Consider the following 16,288-nt stretch of genomic DNA (forward strand, 5'->3'; position numbering starts at 1 on the left):
AGGGCAATAATCAAAAAGTCTCAAATGTTTTGTAAAAATCTAAAATTATTATTATTATTTTCTTGTATGTAAACTAAATATGGATGAGAAAATTGATAGAAGATATACAGTACTACATCCCTCTTCTTGGAAAAACTATTGTGGGGAGACAGATGGAAAAATGTGTGTGTGTAACCATTAGATAGGGCAGGTGATTTTAGTGGAAATATAAAGCACTAAGTGCTGAGGATGGAGAAAGTACTCTCTGAGAGATGAGCTCTTTCTCTCTCATCTGGACCCTGTTATTGTGAAAAGGCAACAAAGCAATGCATTAGGAAGCACACTGGAGCCACACAGCTTTGATGTGAGCTCGGTAACCAAGGCGCAGCGGTGGCCGGTGTGTGAGCTCTGTTCCAATGGCTGTGTTGTGTAATCAGATGTGTTTACTGTGTATTCAAGTAAAGAAGTGGTGTAATCCATCCTCACTAGAGTGCAGTTATTGGAAAAAAAACATGGCCAAAAACAAGAATTCAAACTGATCAAGACTCTTTATTCAGGATTCCTGCAAATTCTCTATTTGATGATGCAGACAAGATAGTGAGTAAAAATAAAACTCTCAAATTAATCAGTCTAACATACAGTAACAAATAAAGTCACCTGGAAATAATACACGTGCAGTACATAAATATATATTTTGTTGCTGGGATAAAACTAGGAAAGCTGAGAGCATTATATTCAGTAGGTCCTTACCACAAAAAGAATAGTAACATTCAGTACTCTGTCCCGAAATTTGTAATGTGTGTCAAAACATTTTAAATATTTAAAAATATATTGCGATATATAACCTTTATTTATATTAACACATGGATATAGAAAAAAGATTGCGATGGTTTGTTTTCCATAAACTGCTTGTATTAACTTAACCTGAAGTCAAATTTCTTAGTTTCACCAAAGTCAAAAAAGAAAAGAAAAGCAAAGCCGTGGAGGTCCAAGGTAAGCCAAACCCGACGCTTTTCATTCCTTTTCAGAATTATTTCCAAAGATGAAGGCTGAGCCTTGCAGCGCTCTCTTTTCTTTACCTCCAGGCTTGTGATTGACAGCGCCATGTGCTGCCCTCCTAGCTGCTGCAGTTCACAGCCTCTGTCAGGGGGGTGGCAAACACACAAGCCAGAGAGCGGCTGGCTGCCCCTCAGCAGCAGGAGGCAGAGTTAGGGTGGTATGGTGGGGGTGCACAGGGTCATGGGCTCTGCTGGCACTGGAGCATTGTTGTCAGGTGGACTGCGTCGTACCATATTCAAAGGGAGACCAGCCTTTCATCCAGCGTGTCCGCGGCGCTTACCTTTTCTTCCGCGGCTGGTTCTGGCTGGTGGGCGCTCTCAGCGCGCTGTGCTGCACCTGTAAAAACAAACAGGAGTTTGGTCAGAGGCAGGTAATCCGAGCTCAGTGGAGCGCACGGTAATGGCTCCCCTGAGGAGAGCTGGTGCAGGGGAAAGCGAGGCGGGCTCGCCTGTAATGAATCATTTTTTAAACACAGGAGCAGAGGGGATTAATCACAGGGAGGAAGGATTTGAAGAGTCAAGGGTTCCGTACCAGTGTACGCCCCCCCCCCCATTCTGCACCACAATCACAATATTAGAAACAGACATCAACTGTTGAGATGACCTGCCAGGCCAGTGAGGGAGTTGCAAACTGCATAATCACTCACTCTTAAGATTTGTTTCTTAAAGAAAAACTTTATTCAAGTCTGAGAATAGTATAAAGCGAGTTTAAGTTGTTTAAGTTACCGACATCAGTTGACGCGTTACTTTCTTTGCGGCTTTACAGACCTTTGATGTGACTTTTCTTTCTTCAGGGAATGTGAGAGATGTGACATTTGAACTTACAACCTTGTTTTGTTCTGCTATCTGTAGAATTAAGCTCAAGATAGATTCACTCATGTTTCACTATTGCTTTTTCCAGAAATTCCTTGATGTTCAAATGGATTTACAAAATAAATGTACGTTATAGAATCATGTTCTCTTTGACATTAAAAAAAATTGATTCAATTGTCCGTATTTTTTTCTTCCCAAAACTGCCACCATAATCCAAAGAGGACTGATCATACGGTAAACTGAAAGGGAGAAGAGCTGGAATTTGAAAACTTGCTTTTGAAGCATGCTTGCTGAGCTCAAACAATACGGTGAATCTGTTGAATAAAGGTAAGAACTCTATGCTAATTAGCTGGTCTCCATTATTAGAATGGGAGATGGAATGTGGGAACAAAGTGACTGCCTTCTGCATCAGAACATGAAACTGTCCTCAGAACTGACAGATGCTTCTTATTTCAGGACAGACAGTGTTGTCAGAAGTCCCCGTTTGAGGCAGACTTTGTAGATGTGCACAGGCACTAATTGCCAAGTCACATTTGCAAGAAAGACAGGAGTCAATTTTCAGCCTTTGTGGTGTTTTTGTGTCCACACCTATCTGAGGATTGAAGTTCTAAGTCAACAAAAACAAAATATGTGGTCTATTGTTTTGGGTCTCCTGTGTATATGATGTTAAGGTTTTTTTTCACAGAACATAATGAAACGTACTTATGATGAATCTTAAGGGTGTTTTGTTTTTTATGATTGGAGCTATTTTCAAGATGTAGTTTCTCTTTTAAACCAGGCTAAAAAGTATTGTTTCCTTGAGATTTGAAAGTGAGTCATTTTCAAAGCTCAAACATTGTATCCCAATGGGGAAGAAGACATACAAAGGATTCGGAATCAAAATGTATTCACCACCTTGTTTTGCCAACTCAGCCAGCCAAATCTCAAACAACACAGGCTACCTCCAACATCACAGAGAAGTCAGCAATGGCTTGCTGCAGGAGGACATGAAGGGTGCAGCAGAGAAACAGACTGGGGTGAGAGTGTCTTCCCAGATCCAGACTGTCAGGATTTCTCGCTGAATTCAGTCTGGCGAGTAACCTGGGAGATGAAGGCACTGTGTGGCACTTCATTTCCTGGCCGAGCAAAATTCTCAGTCAGAGAACGGCGAGCACCCAGTACCACTTACAACACCCTGACAGCTCTCCTCAGCTCTGTGATGTAAATGCAAATGACATATCAGCCATGGCTAATATGTAATCACATATGGCACCCAGCAAGACGACTGGGGCTCGCGACTACATTAATTGACTCTACCACCCTGAAGTGACTGAGGCCACATCAGAGTTTCTGTGCTGACACAACAACCAGAGACGTCAGGAGCCCTCCGCCGGCCCTCGGCCAATCACCAACTTTAATGTCACAGCGATTCAATCAGACAGACAAAATTGCTAATAACGGACGAGGCTGCAGCAATATGGCTGAGGACAGATCTGAGCATCTCCTCACTCAGGCGACTACATGGAGCTGCACTGAGGAATAATTGGGCCAGAGCTGCTTTAGAGGCGTGAGTCCATTAATAATCAAACAAAGCCAGAGGATATATTTCTGCAACACTTGGGAATTCTGCTACAGCAAATAATGCAGACATCTTCAGGGAATTCCTTCCCTATCTGTATGTAAAATTGGACCCTTACCTTTTGAACATCAGAAGGCACCCTCTTGAGGAAATCCAGTGTTTCATTATTGTCAATAGTATATGGGTTGCGCAGCTTCTTGGTAAATTTGTTAACGCCTGTGAAAACAAGAACACATTAATACCAACCAGCATATTTTACAGTGTCAATAATAATAATAATAATAATAATAATAATAATAATAATAAGAAAGAGTTGTGTAACCCTATCTATGTACTGTACAGTATAGCGTTCCCACCGGTGTATCAGTAACGGCATTATATAATGCAGTTTCAATTGATCCCTTTCAGCCAAACTGAATTCAAGCCAGACCAATATAATGGAGACAAGTATGAATAAAGTGATACTGAATCAATTAAAGCAGATTAATAATGATAATGAATAATGAAAAAGGCACCCATTTATGACAACTTGTCCTCACTTTTGTTTGCTTCAATCAGATTATTTCTAGCACATCTATATTTACTTTGCACACGGCTGCTTACCACAGAGAAGAAAATATATATCTCTGGGGTCATGTAATGGGACCATTATATTCACAGCTTGGTACTGCCTGTACCTCAACATGCAGACAAAGAACCTAAGGACTTAAATATGTGCAAGCAACTTGAAAGGCTTGCCTTGCAACCACAGAGATGGGGGTTAACTGGGGAGGCAGAGGAGTGTCTCAGACTGTGTGTTTTGTTTGATATGATGGTTTTTTGGTATTGATTGTGTTGAAGGCAGTGTGGAAGTACAGTGGTTGTGGGTTTACAGCTGGAGGAGGAGAGCCTGCTAAGGGCAGCATATCTCCCTGACCACTAAGATGACTGTCTATTCTGTATGACTACAGCAGATAATGAGAGGCTAGACCAGGAGCCTACAGACTGCCCAAGGACATCATGTATTATATACAGCTTGCAACTCTACCTCTGCTTTGTTTTCACACAAACCTTAGGCCTCGCCTCTGCTAGGCTCTGCTACATCAGCCCACACTGAGCAGAGAAAACCTCTGCAGCTGTCTGATCTCTGTGCATCTGCAGAGGTGTAGGCATGGCAGAGTTCTCAAATTACTGTACTTCATTAAATTGTGAATTTGCAGTTCGGAAGATTGAATAACAGTTGAGTTTTGCAACAGTGTTTTGGGTGCTGATTTTTTGTATACAATTTGTCAGTATGTTTTGGTCACAGTAATGAAGGATCTAGCAAGAAACAGGTAGTGGGAGTTTGTTAGCTTTAGATATTTGTCCAATACATTTTTAGGTATGCACAAATATTTTTTTCTTTTATTTACTGTACTATTTTATGAATTAATAGATGTAGAACTTACCCCATATCAGCACAATATATCGTGGTGGGATAAAATATAATAGCGCTGTTGCCACAAACAGCACCACGCAGGCCAGGCACGACATGAATGGGACAGACCAGTTGAATATGCTATAAAAGAATAATTTTGTCAGATTAATGTGAAGTTCTATAAAAAAAAAAAAATGTGGGATAGATATATAGATAAATGTTCAAATTACTTCTTGATTCGCTCTCCAATGTTTGCAATTTCATCCAAAACGTTCTGGACAGCCAGCACTACTTCCTGCACCATATGTATCTTATCCATCAAACCCTTTTTCCCGGATTCCTAACAAAAAATAAAAAATGCACAAACACTGATGAGGTACACTGTAAGTCAATTGTTGGGCAGGGTAGACAAAGAGCAGTTTATCTCTGCTGTGCTATTATGTGTGGTTTATCTATTGAATGGCCCATAATGAGCAAACACTGTACATCTTCAGACTATGCTTTTGAAGATGAGACAGACTCAATGCTCAGAGGCTGTTATGTGGATGGCTGAGAGATTTCAGCTTTTGTCCGCCACACACAATAGAGCTGTTGCACAAGTGCAGCACAATCAAGACTCTCGAGATAGATGAAAAGTACACAAAATGGCCATCCGCAATCAGGCAGACTAGACAACCTAGACAAGGAGTGCAGGGGCCTCACAACTTAGGAAAGATTCCTTTCCAGCAGCCTGCACAGGACAAGTTTGAACATGTTTTTACAAATCTGTAAGGCCAGGCTTTCTAACCTTTCCTTACACTTTCTTTGTATGAGAAAAAACACTTCACCCTGCTTAGAACACCAGTTGGATGTGTTCACTCTTTCACTCGTATGATTCTTGTCACAACTAACACTGCACATAAAGCATTATTTCATTTTCAATGCACTGATGACGGGGTCTTGCAAAGCAATACGTCAACACGTGAGGGGGTTGGAGGCTCTCAAAATGAAATACAGTAAATGCAATCACATCAAGGATGGAAATAACAATGAGTGTGAAGCCTTCCAGAGGCAGAGGAGTGACTAGAGATAACACAAGTTACACAAGCTAAAGAGGGCTGAGAAGCCTCACATCAAAAGGAAGAAATAATGACAGGAATGATGACAGAGGGCGGGAGAGGAAGAGTGAGAGGGAGAAGGGGAGTAAGAGTGTTGGGGGAGGGCGCTCTGATGGACCCTAGCAGGAGGCTTGGGGATGTCTATATGTTTATGTTACAAGTCAGCCGAAGCCGCAGCCTGTGTGCATTGACAGGGTCCAGACAAAATGCCTTTATCAGAGCTTCATGAGGCAGCCCCTGGGAACACACTGTCTGCCAGCACACAGAGACTCCCCACTGTCAGGCCCACTCTTCTCCACGAAAGGCGCAGGAAGAGAGCAATTCCCACACTAGCAGAGCCTCCCCCACTGGGCTCTGGACTGGACAGACACTGGAGGCTCAGCACTGTCCAAAAAAGGAAAAACTATCACAAATATGCTTTCTTTGAGATAACCATCTCATGGTCTCATCATGGGGAAAGAGGACTATCTGTGTTTATGCATCATCTTACTCCAATCTACTGCATTGGGGGGAGGCGAGCAAACCTTCATATGTGTCCTCCACATCAGGTGTTAATTGAGCTCTTTATCCTAAGTTTATTTTGAAAGCGGTGAACACTGTTATAGTCTGCTACAAGCCATTACAACCTGTGAGCTCCTGATGGAAGCACAGAGCCTTGCATTAAGAAATGATAGCTCACTCCATATGGAGCCTCATCAGATTGGCTCAATTACATGATTTAGAATTTAAATCTAATAAGAGCTATGAAACATTATTCAACTGCACTGGATAAACATTCAAGGTAAATTTAGCCAGAAATACAGCTGCGGCAAAAAGGAAAAGAAACCATAATGGGTTTCATTTCTTACAGGAAAAACAGACAAATAGATGTACTCTGAAGTGTGGATCGAGAGGCAGAGCTCTCATGATTATCATTATTCATGTGCTTTAAGATTCTTGAAATCCTTCATCTCCTTAGCGACCAAAACTGAAGTCCTTCCTATGTTAATCATTTGATGATATTCTTTATCTTTGTTCATTTCTCTTTCGGCATGTACATGAGTGCAGAGAAAACAAAAATAAATAAAAGATCTCCATCTGAAATGGAAAAGGATGGGTAAACTGGGGATGGACTAAATGAATCCTAAATGTCTACTGATTAGAAAACCTGTGTGAAATCATATTCTCATTTCAGATAAAATTGTAAAAGCTTCCTTTTAAGGTGTGTTAATGGAGAACCAATTTGATCTCCTGCACAAAGGTAAACATACTCTCACAGACATGTGGGGTGTTATCAAAGGCTGGAAAAAGCTCATTTAGCATCATTCTAATTAGAATAAACGGTGCCAAATTTGAATTCTCAGACTGAATATTTTTGACAAAGATAAGAAGTGCATCTAAATGAAAAACACCTGTGTGTCTGTATGTGCAAATTATCTCACATGGAGCTATAATAAACCCCCAAAAAACATTGCTGGGATAAAACACAAAAAAAGCTTTGATAGGCTTTAATTTGGTGGTGTGTCTACATGGGCAGTCTGTCTGACTGGTGTGCTCAAGGAGACCCAGCGGTGACTGTGGACTATCGGGTGAGAGATGGAGTAACCCCCCAGCCCAGTCTAGCACCCCGACAACCAGCCCCTCACCCTCCCCCCATCTCCCCTGGGCTGGGCTCTGGGAACAAGTCAACCCCAAACCAGCACTGCCAGCCAGGGGGCAATGAAAGGGCTGTTTCATCCTCCCTTTTCATTTCTATTGGAGATCTATGGACTTGTTTTGCCTCTCTGTTTCTTTATGTTATGATTAAATATTGTCTATCTGCACAATTGATACCTAAGGCCAAAGGGAAGTCACTTTGCCCACACATAATTTGTAAGCTGTCTCTTTCCCTGAGGACAGATTTGTTCACAGGCAGAGAATCTGTTCTGTATTATCCTGCTGTAACACTGCCTTGCCTTTCGTCTCTCTTTAACGTCATGCCTTCACATTCTTGTTGCTCTGTCTGAGGTTTAAATATTTCCTTCCTCAAGGGGGAAAAAGGGGGATAAAAACATATTTGAGTGGTAATCATAACCTTCTCAGAGGGAAAAGCCTTTACTCACATGTTGGAGGAAAGACTAGGGGAAAAAAGCAAAGGCTTTGAAGTCATCAAATTTAACACTGATCACTCTTTAACCCCAAATATTTCTAAAGACGACTTTGATAGGAGGTGTAAAGCTACACTGCTTGATCTAACTGCATGATATCACATTCAAGTGACAGCAAGACCATAACAAGACTTTCAAAAAAGGCACTTTAAATTAAAGCTGACAGCTTAAAACAAACATGGGTGACTGCTTAATTAGTAAATGAAAGGAGATATTTAATTTCCTCTGAGTGTGAAAGGGCTAAGGGAGGCTCTTGGAAAACCTTTCAACAAGCTTTAAGAGTTCGGAAACACACGCAGCATATTGAGAGAATCTTAAACCTTTCTAAAATCACTGCCATATCCTAAACTAAAAAAGGAAACATACTTTATTATATGCTGAGGTGTCAAGGTAAAGACACATTTAATAATCATTCTATATAGCAATGGCTTTAAATTCAGTGCATAAAGGCAATCTCATTCTCAATTGCTGCTCAATTCAATATTCATAAATACACAGAATTTTCAGTGTCACTGCTGTTTGTTTAAGCACCAGTTTGCCTGTTTCTAGCAATGATAGCAAGTGCAGCTTCCCACTTTGTGTGTGCAGACATATCATGTGAGTTTCATCTGTGAATTAGCCCATCCTTTCAGACAGGATTTGGTGGATGTGCCTGTGTTTTTAAAAGAAGCTGGCTTTTTTTTCATAGCCCCAGGTCATCACAACAGAATATATTGAGCGCATTATGGATATGAATCCTGGGCCTAGACACGCAGCACAAGGGTCATTGCTTGAAGGCTTTGCGTTATTTCCACACTTCATTGCCATAAAGCAATAATACACATCCCTGTTAACTCTTCCTTCTTTACAGAAAACAGCAGGATGAGTGTAATTGAATATTATGTGCTGTGGGGAAGTATAATTTTCAGGCTACTTAAAGATTTCCTGTTGTTTTGTTTTTCAAGAGACACAAGAGAGATACATTAATAAACATTATCCTTTATGATTTCTCAAAAACAAACAAGTGAAAATGACTGATAATAACCTTTTGGGGCAAAGTATAAGATTACTGCTGTGTTATTCTACTTTGTTCATTTGTTCTGGTAGTGAAAGGTCATTCTCAACACAACTATCCCATTTAGAAAATGATGATACAAAACAAAAATCTATAGATTTTATCTCCAAACAGCTGGGCAAAATCTGTGCAAAATCTAATTGACAGTGCTGTGTAAATTTGTTTTATATATTTTCAAAGGGCTGCAGTTCCTCGGCAGAGTGACACTGAATACTCAGAGGAACAGAATAGAGATCTACATGCTACAACTGTTTCATAGATGTTGTCCTCATTTGGGATGCATGAAAATATTTTCTATTCTTAGTTAGAAAAGAGCTTCTGAGAATCAACTGTCAATGTGACTATGCTAAAATACAGACTAGAACCTGTATGGCTCTTTGGTAAAATATTTTCTATTTTCTAAGAAGCAAATGTTCATTTGTATAAGAATAAGAGCTATTTGCCGAACCAGGAATTTGTACCCACCAAAGGCAATGCAAACATTGTTATGCGTTTGATTTAACCTTGGATATTCAGAAAGAAATATTAGCAGGGTTTACCCTTCTGATAAGTTCAAAAAAGATTTTTACACATACCACTGAGTAATGTCAGGATGAAAAACAGTCGGTGTTTATGGTAACCTAAAAAGATTTATGTTTATATTGAAAACTGAGAAGCGCTAACATTCCACCAAAACATATTATCCCTTATATTGTTAGAAAGAGACAAGATAAAATACCTTCTCGTCTTCCTCTTCGTCGTCACCCATGCTCATGTTCACCTAAGAGAAAATAAAGGGTAGAGGGTGATTTCAAACGAACGGGACATGTGGGCACTGGAGCATTTTTAACAAACACCTAGTAATGAAATTTTCTTTGAGTACATTCACCCCTATTGGGAGAGGCTTGTTTCCATAGAGACTGCATCACAGGGGTGACCTCACACAAAAGGAGAGGTGAAAGAGGGCCTTCCTCACAGAAGCACTGTCACACCAAAGCAATCTCATTTCTCCACAACATAAGCACACAGAAAAACAGAAAGAGGAAAAAAAAAAACATTTAATTTGGATGCTGTTGCCTAGATCACTTTATATCAAGTCATCCCTGACCCCAATGTGGTGCACACTGTGACATTGCCTGGGAACAGAGCTGTGTCATTGCCGGCCAGAGGGTCACAGAGGGGTGGCAGTGTCTCAACACTGGATATGAGGGTGAGCCTGGGCTTTAACATTGCCCAGGGACAGCATCTTTGCCAGCAGCCATAAACACAATCACCGGACCGGGGATGTTGCTTTGGGGAGGGTGTGTGTGAGCAGGCCAGGCCCCTGGCTGGCCGGTGTGAAGGCTTACAACACAATGAAATTGGAGGGCAGTCAGAAGTGTGAACAGCATTAACCTTCACAGACATGTGTAGGGCAAACATAATTTCCATAACCGTAGATAGAGAGGAAATAGTAGTATGTTTTGGAGAGAACCACAGTCCGGCATTTACAGATGTGATGAGACTAAATCAACGATGAGACTAAATCAACAGACTATAGGCTACACATACATTTGCAGTGATTTGATTTTAGTGGCTTCTTACTGCTTGGTGTTTTATTGGACCTCTGGAGAAAATGTAGAAACTAGTTTAACCAGCTATAAAACATGTGGAATGCTCCTACAACTGGCTTACTGTGAGGTGCATTTTATAGACCAGCTCCTATATTATAAAGTGTACATGCAAGTGTAAGAGTTGTTAATTGAGATTACTGTAAAACTGCAATTTGCCCAATGTGTGCCAAAAGGATTTCATTCCATCACGGTTTGACCAGAGTTGGGTTAACATATAGATTGAATTTGCACTGTAACAGCATGCATCTACAGATGTGTATGGATGAATACTAAAGTGTTCACAGTCCTTGTCAGTGTCACTCACCAGGTCCAGGTTTGGGCTGGCCTTCCCCCCAGTGAGCTGGAAGTACTGCCAGCCAAGGAGCAGAAGCAGGAAGAGGGGCAGCATGAAGAGCTCCCAGTGCCACACCGTCACAAGGAAGATCTGAGAAGACAGGACATGACAGTATAACGCAAAGCCCATCACACCATAACAGGGACCCAGCTTTCAAATCTCAGCAAGCCTGTTCCCAAAACAAAATATATAATGGATTTAACCACATTCTAAATCTCACGAAAAGCACTACAGACTGTAAAGCCTCTGAGATTTACAGCCGATGGCAAGAGATTTTACTCTTAGTGGTTTGAAAGTAACAGACATTCAGGGACAACTTTTAATATCTTGAAATCCTATTTAAATACACCAATAACACTGCGCTGGCAGAGGGCCTTACTGCATAACAGAAAGTATGACATGGCTAGGCATGGTATGCTGTCTTTTAACTAGCACATCAAATCCGCTTATATTCGGAGGCAGCTAGGCTCTCTGACGAGGCGCATATGGCAACTGGAGAAGCATTTGCAACATTTACCCCCTCCGTGGCGATGATACTGAGAAAAGCCAAGACCCCTAGCAGAAATAAGATGGATCACACTGAATGAGTAATCCCTCATAATTCTGTAAAGAAGTGGTGCTAAGCACGTTGCACAACACCCACTGCATTTCACAGCAGAGCACTAATTGGACGGCTGCATTTAAACCCATTTAGTGACAGCCTAATGAGTCTGTCTCCAGCTGAAATTATCAGGAATGTGTGAGGAGGATCATACCAACCGGTTGACAGGGATGAAATAAAAATGTCTCCCACAGTAAGTTGAATCTTGAAATCTATTATAGTGTGATTATGTGCCAATGTATCCAACATATGGTCCACTTCTATTTACCACCGACATGTCAATTTTTCCTCATTCTTTGTATATTTTTTCTATAATTAATGCATCCTTATCCAACAGTTACATTAATCTGACTTTCTTAACAATTTTTTTTATTTATTTATTTTTTTACAAAGTTTATTTCAAAACGTTAAGTATAACTGCGAAGCTAGACCCATATGATGGTAGCACTGTGCAGTCTGACTCAAAGAGCTGGAGGCTGCTTAGACTATGAACAATATGTTCGAGTTAAGCCTGAGACAGGATGTGAACCACTGGGGCCTTCAGGCCTCAATAGCAGGCCTGTAAACAGCAGACTGCTCCTGTCATAGCAACCATACAGAGCCCGTGTATGTTGCTCTGGGGGCCAGTCTACCTACTGCCACACCGGGCCTAGGTTCAAACGGCCACCAGGGAAACGTGAACCATGAGTAAAGCAGACAACACTGTGGCCAAACTGCCCTAGGCTTTACCACTGTACTGCTCAATACAACCTGGGAGACAGTAGGTGAGGCAAAGCGTCATGCAGAAACACAGCTGGATGACCAAGGTATAAAGAAACAAACAATATTTTATTGATATTTTTTGTAAGAGCTCATTTGAAGTATACAGCAACAAACTAGCGCTGGTGGGGGATTAAAAAAAAGGTAAACAATGAATATGCATGATGTGCAGAGGTAGCTGCAGTACATCTCTCTCTGTTATGAATAACCTAAGTCATGTGTTGTCACCTCAGTTCCCATGAGGCAATTCTAAAGCGAAGCTACCCTCACCCCAGAGGAATTCAGCTGGCTGGCAGACAGGTAGCTTGTCATATTCCCAGTATTCTCATAAAAAAAGGAAAAAGAAAAGGGAGGGGAAATGTGCCTGGAAACTGACATGAGCCCAGCAGGAATGTTGAACCTCCTTGCCCTCCCTGCAAAAGCTGCTACATTAACCACTAAAGTCTAATTGCTTGGTCTCTGTCTTCCTGTGCAAGTCAACAGAGGGAGCCAATTCATTTCCGCCCAGGGAGCCGGCAGAGAGAATCTGTCACAGGTATTCATAATCGCCCACTAATGCAAATTTCTGCTCACCGTGTTCTGGCTCAGTGGACAAGATAAAAGCCTACAGAAATACAATGCCTTGTGTCTAAACTGAGTGCTTAAATGAGGGTATAAACCAAAACTGTCAGGAATATCTTCTCAATTCCTCCCTCATGGTATGTCAGCCCATGTGTTCAGGATTTACATGCTTTTTTAACACTAATAAAAACGATCCAGAGAAACATCTGGGAAAAGCTCTCGGATTCCTTTACTCAGGTGCACAGATTGAGACTTTGCTGTCAGACATCCCACAGTAATGAGCAGAGGCAGGACTAAACCTTCCCCTTGTCTCCCCACATTCTTCAGAGTTTCTGTGAAATGGAGACAGAACTAATTCCCCACTAAGTGGTTTATGTTTTATTAGCAAGCAGCTGAGTGATTAAAGGACATGTTGGATAAAGTGTAAATTTCTATAAAAAATAATACACATTTTAATTGCCATCAAAGAGGCTCCATTTCAGTCTTAAGGGCCTGACTGCGTATTTTTTCACCTGTCAACAAATTACGCATGACAAACCTTGAACTTTTTAAACACGACAATGCTAATAATATGTTGCACGAGTGGTAAAACAGTCATTTATTTAACTAAAAAGGCCATAAAGCAACAAACAAAAGCAAGGGAGGTAATAATTAATGATATACCTGAGCATTTAGGTTTACACACAGCAGAACTGGATAACAAACGACTTGTAATTGAACAAGTGTTGGTATGTATGTCTGGGAGGAGTGTCTCTAATGTAGGAAACTTCCCTTGACAAACACCATTTAGCTGAAAAATGTGTGTATGATTATGCACAGGGTGCCAAGGGAGAAAAAAAGAATGAATTAATAAAATTATTAGCACACGGTGGAGTAGATGATGGAGATGCACTCTCCTTAGCCACCTGTAAGCGCTTGGAGAAGGGGGCAACCCCGGGCAGAGCAATTCTGCCAGCAGGGTTAAGAACGGCCTGACAGATTTGTTTTATAGTGCTATTAATATGATTCCACTAAATGCATTCTGCGCCTTCTCATGCAGATCCCCTGGCCAGCAGAATCCAGTACCTAATAATAAAGCACTCAGCGATTAAAAGTGTGAATAAAATAACTTAAAGCTGAGCAAGCATGGCAACTCCCACCACCCACACTCTCCCAGGAGAGGAAGAAGGGATCGTAGCAGGAACAAAGGGACAAAGACACCCTCTATAAGAGTTTCTACCATCCTGTAAATTGATTAACAGAGGAGGGGGTTGCCCAGTCTAACAACCCAAACTACTGACTGGCAGACGTACTATCTGACTGCAAGGGTGCCAAATGCTTTCCTTATACACTATGGCAGATAACAGGCTATAAATATAGGCGTCACATCAGTATAACACACATAATACTGTTAATTGGAGTAATGTCAGAGCACATGGGGCCATACAATATCATTACTGTTGCTGTAAAAAAACAGCTAACTAAAAACACCTTTTTTTTTAACGTGGTACGTTTCAAAAATACCCTTATTTTTAAGACTATGTACCATCATCCAAAAGCACGGAAGATTTCATCTTGGCCCTATCTTCCCTACTCTCTTCAGTTGCACTCCACTTGGAAAGCTAAACAAAGCGAGGATAGCGGCAGCCAGCGTTATGAGAGTCAGTCATGGGGGCTGTGGATGGATGCCAGATTACGTGAACATATACTGAAAGAGTTTAACAAAACTGACAACAGGCTGCAGGGTTTGTGCATGTATGTGTATGGTTGTCCCTGTGTATGTGTTTTTTGTTTGTGTGTGTGTGTGTGTGTGTGTGTGTGTGTGTGTGTGTAATGGACAGAAAAAGGCCAGTCTGTGCATGTGACTATGTGCAAAAATGGAATATAGAAATACCAAGAAAATAAATTATTTAAAAAATGATTATTATTTAAAAAAACAAACAAATAGGAAACCTGGAATAGGTTTTAGGTAGTCTTTACTTTGACAGAGATGTTCATTTTCTGGGTGAAATCAAGGGCAGTAAAATTAATCTACATTACTTCCTCAATTAAAATATTATTTTATTAAAAAAAGAGATTAATAATGAATCACGGCACAAGTAGCAGCTCAGCTCACGCAGGTCTCTCTTTTTTTTTTTCAGCCCGGCTGAAACAGAGTCTGGCTGAGGGCTTATGTTTGGGACAGGAGCGGCAGGCTTTAAAGTAGCTGTAAACGCAGAGCAATGAGACATGTAATTTGTGTTGAGCTTGGGCCAGTGTGGGGACAAGCTTTCAGGGGGTGTCGGAGGCAGAGGAAGCACAGATAAGATTTCTCTTCGGGGCAGGTAGAGTGTGTGGGCAGCCATGGTGCTTTGAGCTAACGCTGAATAAATATTTCACATAAGCTCAGCTCAAGTCTTATCAACTGGGGAGAGGGAAAGAGAGACATGGGAAGAGGGGAGGGGGGGGGGAAAGAGAGGCTACATATGAGTGAGAGCAATAAAATGTGGAATCTCATGTCCCTCTTCAGCGGGATGAAATCAGCTCCAACAGTTCTGGAGTGTGAAGCAATTCACAATTCAGTTTTTAAATCTAATAGAGTATAGTAACATTGATATTTACTGTATTTGTGTTACTTAAGTTAAGTGGTTAATTTTACCACTTTTTTTACAATTATTACTACTACTATTACTAATATTTTGCTCTACAAAAGCTTAGTTAAAAAAAGTAACAAGAGTGCACATTTTAGTAATAAAGCCTTAGCTAAATATAAGCAGAAACAATTACATTCTTTGGGTAAATTCAAAACTAAAAATAAATCTTTAAAATTGGTGATAGCAGCTCTTATCAAAGCACTGAGGAAGAGCAGCCGTGCAAGGCAAAGCATTATCATTTGCTCACAGGGCCAGCTCTGGCCGTTGTCTCCCCGCCTGTCTGACACATGCCAGGGCTCGAGTAGCGCCAGTACGAGGCTGGAGCAGGGCAGTCAGCGGGGGCCCCGTGGTGCCTGTCAGTGGTGGCTACACTGACCCTGCACTCCGGCACTGGCCACTAGTGTTTAATCCGTGTCGGGAGCGTTAACACTGAGCGACCTCCTGGGTGACAGATCTGCCATGCGAGCCTTTTCCCCTGAGGAGGTGGGGAGGGAGTGGCATGGATTCTCTTTCCCTGTCAGCTCAGCTCACACGCACGTTAACGCACTGGGGCCAAGACCGGCCCCGGAACAGCCACACACAGGGGCCGGCAGGTCGCGCCTCGGCTGCCTGGGGAAAAGTGTCCTCTGTGACTCGAAAGGTGGCGAGTACATTAAAGGCAGTCATTATGATATGGCACACACAATGGGGTTAAACACAAAGCACACATGAAAACACACAATATAAAACGAGCAAGTACGACAGATGA

General features: G+C 41.5%; 1 protein-coding gene across 7 annotated transcripts in view; it reads right to left on the bottom strand.

Moving 5' to 3' along the window:
• Positions 1 to 508: 508 nt before the first annotated feature.
• Positions 509 to 16,288, bottom strand: part of mctp2a (multiple C2 domains, transmembrane 2a) — a 33,358-nt gene continuing 17,578 nt past the window's right edge. For 6 of the 7 annotated variants that reach the window (XM_031293514.2, XM_036003319.1, XM_031293513.2 and 3 more), the window contains 6 exons: positions 10,978 to 11,097; positions 9,800 to 9,841; positions 5,035 to 5,144; positions 4,836 to 4,945; positions 3,527 to 3,624; positions 509 to 1,374 (listed from right to left, as the gene is read on the bottom strand). In XM_031293514.2, the coding sequence (XP_031149374.1) occupies positions 1,315 to 1,374; positions 3,527 to 3,624; positions 4,836 to 4,945; positions 5,035 to 5,144; positions 9,800 to 9,841; positions 10,978 to 11,097 (540 nt within the window). In that variant the 3' untranslated portion in view covers positions 509 to 1,314. Of the gene's footprint in view, positions 1,375 to 3,526; positions 3,625 to 4,835; positions 4,946 to 5,034; positions 5,145 to 9,799; positions 9,842 to 10,977; positions 11,098 to 16,288 lie in introns of those variants that run through there. The other variant, XR_004897891.1, reaches the window with a different exon arrangement.

This window comes from Sander lucioperca, chromosome 7, assembly GCF_008315115.2.
Source record: "Sander lucioperca isolate FBNREF2018 chromosome 7, SLUC_FBN_1.2, whole genome shotgun sequence".
Taxonomy (NCBI): Eukaryota; Metazoa; Chordata; class Actinopteri; order Perciformes; family Percidae; genus Sander; species Sander lucioperca.